This window comes from Mandrillus leucophaeus, unplaced genomic scaffold, assembly GCF_000951045.1.
Source record: "Mandrillus leucophaeus isolate KB7577 unplaced genomic scaffold, Mleu.le_1.0 Scaffold264, whole genome shotgun sequence".
NCBI classification, from domain to species: domain Eukaryota; kingdom Metazoa; phylum Chordata; class Mammalia; order Primates; family Cercopithecidae; genus Mandrillus; species Mandrillus leucophaeus.
This window is the reverse complement of record NW_012102743.1, coordinates 2,042,736-2,049,590: the sequence shown is the minus strand read 5'-3', so window position 1 is coordinate 2,049,590 and position 6,855 is coordinate 2,042,736. Positions and strand designations below refer to the sequence as shown.

Here is a 6,855-nt window from a genome sequence, read left to right as displayed (position 1 = left end):
GTTGCCCAGAGTAGGGTGATCCCATCTCACTGCAACTGCCGCCTCCCAGGTCCAAGTGCTTCTCTTGCCTCAGCCTCTTGAGTAGCTGGGACTACAGGTGCATGCCACCAAGCCCAGCTATTGTTTGTATTTTTAGTAGAGACAGGGTTTCACCATGTTGACCAGGCTGGTCTCAAGCTCCTGACCTCAAATGATTTGCCCGCCTTGGCCTCCAAAAGTGCTTGGATTACAGGAGTGAACCACCGTGCCCGGCTTTATTTTTGCACTTTTCTAGTCATGTAGGATATATGAGATGTGTTTAATTTTTTTAATAAAATATATTTTTCCCTTTTCAACCGTGCTCCTTCTGTTATAAAATATTTTTTAAAAATTTGAAACACACATTTACCAGAATGTTTCAAGTTCAAAGCAGAGAATTGTTTATTCTCCAGAACCATTTGAGAGTACATTGATAATTTGATGTCATTTTTGTTTTGTTTTGTTTTACAAATCAGGACATTCTTCTACATATACACATCAAGAAGTATATTCCCTTAAAATCAGGAAATTAACGTTACTGCTATCAAATACTGAGAGCCCATTCAAATTATAGTGGTTGTCTAAATAATGTTCTTCATGCACAAGAGCCCAGGGAAGATAATGCATTGCATTTAATTGTCATGTCTCTTTAGTTTCATTCAGTCTGCAGTAGTTCCTCAGAGTTGACCTTCATGACACTGATGCTTTTGAAGATAGCGGGCCAGTTATTTTGTAGAATGATCCTCAGTTTGTGTTTGTATGCTATTTCCTTGTGATTAGATTGAGTTAATATATCTTTGCTGGAATATCCCACAAATAATGCTCCCCCCTCCATTTCATTCAATTAGGTGGCCCATGATTTTGATCTCTCTCACTATTGGTGATGTTAAGTTTAACCACTTGATGAATGAGTTGTCTGCTCGACTTCTCCCTTGTAAAGTTACTCTTTTCCTCTCTGTAAAAATGTTTTGTTGTCGCTGGGTTTTTTGGGGGTACACACATGGTCTTGCTCTGTCACCCAGGCTGGATTGTAGTGGCGTGATTTCAGTTCCCTGCATTCTCTGCCTCCTGGGCTCAAGCAGTTCTCCTACCTGAGTCTCTCAAGTAGCTGGGACTACAGATGTGCGCCACCACGCCTGGCAAATTTTTGTATTTTTGTAGACATGGGGTTTCACCATTTTGACCAGGCTGGTCTCAAACTCCTGAGCTCAAGCAGTCTGCCCTCCTCAACCTCCCAAATTGCTGGGATTAAAGGTGTGAACCACCGTGCCTGGCTGCTATAAAAAGTTTTTTGGGGGCTGGAGAGCAGAATGGTACTTGGAAACTATAACTACCCTGTTCCTTACAAAGTTTCTTTTTGAAAAAAATTACTGGCCAGACGTGGTAGCTCACGCCTGTAATCCCAGCACTTTGGGAGGCCAAGGCAGGTGAATCACCTAAGGTCAAGAGTTCGAGACCAGCCTGGCTAACCTGGTGAAACCCCATCTCTACTACAAATATAAAAAAAATTAGCCGGACATGGTGGCAGGCACCTATAATCCTTGGGAGCTGAGGCTGAGGTAGGAGAGTTGCTAAAACCTTGGGGGAAGAGGTTGCAGTAAGCCAAGATCATGCCACTGCACTCCAGCCTGGACGATAGAGCAAGACTCTGACTCAAAAAAAAAAAAAAAAACAGAAAGAAAAAGTTACTGTAATAGTTTATTCATTTAGTTTTGAATGGACTCATGATTGCCTTTTTTATTCAGTGAATTATACCTTATTATCACTTTTTTTTTTAATGTGGAAAAATGTAAATAACATAAAATTTTTTCTTTTTGTTTGTTGAGACAGGGTGTCACTATGTTGCCCAGGCTGGGTGAGCCCAGTCCTTCAACCTCAGCCTTTCAAGTAGCTGAGATTACAGCATACTCTACCACACCTGGCAAATTTATTATTTTGACCATTTTTTGTGTGTGTGTAGTTCACTGTCAATGAGTATATTCACAGTGTTGTCATCTGTTTTTTGATGTTCAAATTGTCTCAAATTTGACCAATAGGATCCCCCTTGAGATTTTCTCATCATTGTTTTAGCACTTCCTTGTTCTCTGGCAAAACATGATAGCCCAGGTTCATCTTTTACTTTAATCTGCCCCCCCCCCCGGGAATTAGTCACTTCTTAAAGGAGCATGGTATTTCAAAAACTTTTAAAGGGGAAATGTGGTTAACAAATGATGATTTCGTCATAGATAAATGTGTTGCTATATTGGGACTGTTTCCATTTCCTCCTGGTGGACAGAGCTAGGGAGTATGTGTTTGTGTGTGCGTGTGAACACACACACTTGGCATCTATATTTCTATATCTGTCTGTATATTTTGAATATGATCAGTTCACATCAGTGTATCTGGATTTAATCTAACTCCATAGGGTTCATTTTAGCTTTCTTCTTTTCTGTATTTATAGCACTTTATTCTGACAGTAAGAAACCTGTTTCTCATTATCTTTAACATCTTTGTTTCCATTATTATTGCTTCACTTATTTAATATTTCTGTCTCTGTATAACCAACTGCCTGTCTCTACCTTCCTTTCCACAGATATTCTTCTCCTGCTGTGGCTCTGATACTGCATGCTAGGTGGTTGTTCTGTAAGAACAGACTCCTCCTCATCCACTTTTGGGTTCAGATGTCAACATTTTATTGTAGGAGGTAGGACATGAGTAATAATTGTCAATGTTTTCTTTTTCTTGCAATTGCTTTTTGTAGCCCTGGATGCTCGCCTAGAAGTTGGACTTGAACAGCAAGCAGAACTCATGTTGAAAATGATGTCTACCCTGGAAGCAGATTCCATTTTACAGGCATTAACAAATACATCTCCTACGTGTAAGTAAAATTACCATTTTTAGAGTATTGAGGTGAATGATTCAATTCTTCATCATTTTCAGGTGGATTCATCAAGGACAGATTTTTAAATTCCATGATGTGAGTCTGAGGGGACTTAGTATGTAGCACTTTCCCGGCTCCAAGTTACCTGCAAGTTGAAAACTAAGACAAAGGATTAACAAATGCAGGGAGTGTCATGCAGAATACCTCCGTGTAGTGCTCTCAGTTCAGTGTAGAAACCTCCACTGTATTTTGTGGAGATTTTTTGTTTACTGTATTGTTGTAAGGTTAAAATTCCTATGGAAGCCTGCATACCTGCCTGTGAGTTCATTGCACTATTCCAAATTTATGATGAAATAGATTTTTTTATAGTAACATCTTTATCATCCTTAAAGACTAGGATAGAGGATATAGTGTAGGATGACAGCCAAATAGACCTGTTAACTGAACGCCAGAATTGAGAGGATTTACTACCTAATAACCTACAGAAAAGAAAGGCCAACTTTTTCGTAAAGGACTAATAGTAAATATTTTAGGCTTTGCTTGCCATATGGTGTGTACTGAAACTACTCAACTCTGACTTGGTTGCAGGAAAACAGCCATAGATGATATGTAAATGAATGGGCATGGCTGTGTTACAAGAAACAGGTAGCCTGCAAGAGCTGGCCATCCCGTTATGGTTTGCTTTCCTTGATGAGGTTTACGCAAGTCTGGAACTAGATAGACCTCAGGGGAGTACAGTTGAAATAGCACTGTGTTTTTCAAGGACAGATTGGGGAGCAGTGCTGAGAAGAGGGTGCTGGTTTTTGTTTTCTTAGGCCTGCATATTGCTTCACCTTCTCTAGGGCAGAGTGAAGAAGGGGTAGAGATAGTAGGTAGAACCCAATAAAATTACAGATACTTCTCTTATGGAGAATTCACAACCCATTTCAACAGAGAAATTAGAATTTTAAGATCTTCCTTATGTTAAATTGAATTCTTTCAGTCTGCAATCTTCATTTGTTTCTTGCTTTAGAGGGTATCAAAGGAAGGGAAAAAGGAAAAACAGAAGGAATGGTCTAGTGTTCTATAATCTTAGTATTGGTACACAAATATTCTTGTATCTTATCTCCCAGGCAATGTGGGGATCCCTTTTGTAGGGTCCAGTGTCTGCATGATTAGAGATAACTCAGTACTGCCCAAAGCAGCCCTTTTCTTTGTTAGACATTTCTTATTTAAAACTACTTATTAGAATATCTTTTTGTAATTCTACTGAAAGGATATTTGAAAAAAAAAAGAATAAAAAAGAAAATCTGTTTGAAATTGGTGTATCCTCTTTATAGTCTATCTTTTGATTATCCTCTGCACAGCTGTCTCTCTTTTTAGTATAATAATAAAATAAGGCTCTAAATATATGATAAAGCTCTTAGTGTCCTTGTATTTCTCTGGTTCCCATGAATATATTCTCATTTAATTAGTTTCGTATGTAACCTGGGCATCAGAACTTCTGAAAGCTCCCCAAATGATTCTAATCTATAGTCATTGTTAAAGATGATTAAATTAGAATCTAGATTATTCTAAAACTGCCTTATCAGTAATAGTCAGGAGTCTTATTTCTTTCCCTTTACTTTCCCTCCTTTATTAATTGGAAAAAAAAATGCAAATAAAAATTGCTAGAAAAGGTTCTTTGCCTTTTTTTATTGGTTGAGTCCTATGAACTTGGGAACTTCTCTCTTTGGTCATTGTCTTTTTTACTTTCAAGTAATGTTATAAAACCTCGTTTTTCAAATACTAAATACTGTTTTGAACCATTCTAAAGAATGCAGTTTTGATTTTTAAAAACAATTTAACCTATTTATACATATGAATAACCAGTTAACACATATCCTGATACTTTATGTATACAATTATACTTGTGTTTAATTTTCAGTATCACAGTCTCCCACTGGAACAGATGATTCCCTTCTAGGGGGTTTACAAGCAGCAAACCAAACCAGCCAGCTCATTATACAGTTATCATCTGTCCCAATGTTAAATGTTTGTTTCAACAAACTTTTTTCCATGCTTCAAGTCCATCATGTTCAGGTATGACTTCAGGAGAAATGGCGTATTTTTACATATTAACGTTAGCCTGGTAAAAAATGAAACTAACTGGGAAGTTCATTCTAAACCTGTCAGGGATGAGTTCTTTATTACATTCAGTTGGAAAAACATTAGAAATATTTTGATTACCGAAGTAATCACAGTTTCTCAATGATGGACCACTGATAATTTTAATGATTTTAAGCTTCAGTACTTTAATTCCTACTACGCATACACACACCTGTGATTTAGAGATGTGAATCACAGGGCATGGTAGTTTGAGTTTGTAGTCCTAGCTACTCAGGAGGCTGAGGCAGAAAGATTGCTTGAGGCCAGGAGTTCGAGACCAGCTCGGGCAGCAAAACACTAGATCCTGTCTCTAATAAAGTAAAAAAATTAACCAGGTGCAGTAGCACATACCTACAGTTCCAACTACTTGGGAGGCTGAGGTGGGAGGATGGCTTGAGGCCAGGAGTTCAAGATATAGCAGACCTGGTCTCAAAGAAAATAAAATGACTTGAATCACCTGTTTTAATTTAGAAGAACCTTTTTATGAGGTAGTTTATAAATTTTAATTCAGGTAAATTTTGTTTCTTCAAGAATTTTAAGATGTGTTTGCTGATCAACTAGTTAACTAGAAGATGCTTTTAAGTGTGAAGAAGAAGTGTTTAATAGAAAAGGTTATTTACTCATGACAAGAATTTAAACATAAGATTTTTGTTTAAATTGTGTTTCATAATATAATAGGTACATTTTTCTCCTGTCAATTTTCATTCTTTTTCAGTTGGAGTCACTTCTCCAATTGTGGCTCACACTGAGCCTGAATTCTAGTTCATCTGGAAACAAAGAAAATGGAGCAGACATATTTTTATATAATGCTAATAGAATACCTGTCATTTCATTAAATCAAGGTAAGATTTATTAGGAGAAAAATCATTATAGTCTAAATAACAAGCTTAAAAGGTAATTATTAGGTTAAAATATACCTAATCTTTGTCATTAAGTGTTATAACATTCTAGTGGGGAAAAAGCAGAATACCTTTTTAAAAAGATGCACTGACTTACTGATTAGCAGGAAAGATACAGGGAGACCTTGCTGAGAATAGAAGACTGTTACTCTCTGGTCTGTGGTATGCCTGTATGCAACTAAAATTTACAATGTTCTGTTACTCTTTTATATTTTCTTGAAGTTTTGTCTGATCTGTCAAAGCAGGTTGGTTTATTATTTTTCATTTTTTAAAACTGTGAGTTAGCCCCTGGAGGAATTAGTCAGCTGGAGAAACTTGTCAGTTTCCTGTAGAAGTTGTGTGTGTTTCTTGGCAAATATAAGAGTGTGGGAATGGTGGTAGTAAAATAATACAACAGGAAAAGAATTAGCCTTCAGCTCTAGCTACAGGAATCTATTTTAGTTATATTTAAAGAAAAATAAAAATGAGAATCTGTTCCTGATGCTTTCTTCCTTGAGTGGTGCATCCTGTAGCTTGCTTGGCTCTTACACAGTGAGTCTTCCAATGTTAGTGCCAGCCCCACTGGGTCATGGGTTCTACTTACATCTGCACTGTCTCAGCACCAGCCAACGCTTCTTTAATTGATAGGTTTCCATCTCTTCCACTATATTATTATTATTATAAAATTTGTTTTCATCTGTTTTTAATTTTATTATGAAAAATATTAAATATATATAAAAAACAAAAGAGTAAAAAACAGTTATTCCAGCCGGGCGCGGTGGCTCAAGCCTGTAATCCTAGCACTTTGGGAGGCCGAGACGGGTGGATCACGAGGTCAGGAGATTGAGACCATCCTGGCTAACACGGTGAAACCCTGCTACTAAAAAATACAAAAAACTAGCCGGGCGAGGTGGCGGGCGCCTGTAGTCCCAGCTACTCAGGAGGCTGAGGCAGGAGAATGGCATAAACCCG

General features: G+C 37.5%; 1 protein-coding gene across 1 annotated transcript in view; it reads left to right on the top strand.

The window, feature by feature from the left end:
• The window catches only part of BIRC6 (baculoviral IAP repeat containing 6), a 269,615-nt gene that overhangs the window by 123,559 nt on the left and 139,201 nt on the right, over nucleotides 1-6,855 (top strand). The window contains exons 40-43 of the mRNA XM_011984254.1: nucleotides 2,591-2,606; nucleotides 2,759-2,875; nucleotides 4,785-4,939; nucleotides 5,721-5,847. Of these exons, the coding sequence (XP_011839644.1) occupies nucleotides 2,591-2,606; nucleotides 2,759-2,875; nucleotides 4,785-4,939; nucleotides 5,721-5,847 (415 nt within the window). The remainder of the gene's footprint in view (nucleotides 1-2,590; nucleotides 2,607-2,758; nucleotides 2,876-4,784; nucleotides 4,940-5,720; nucleotides 5,848-6,855) is intronic.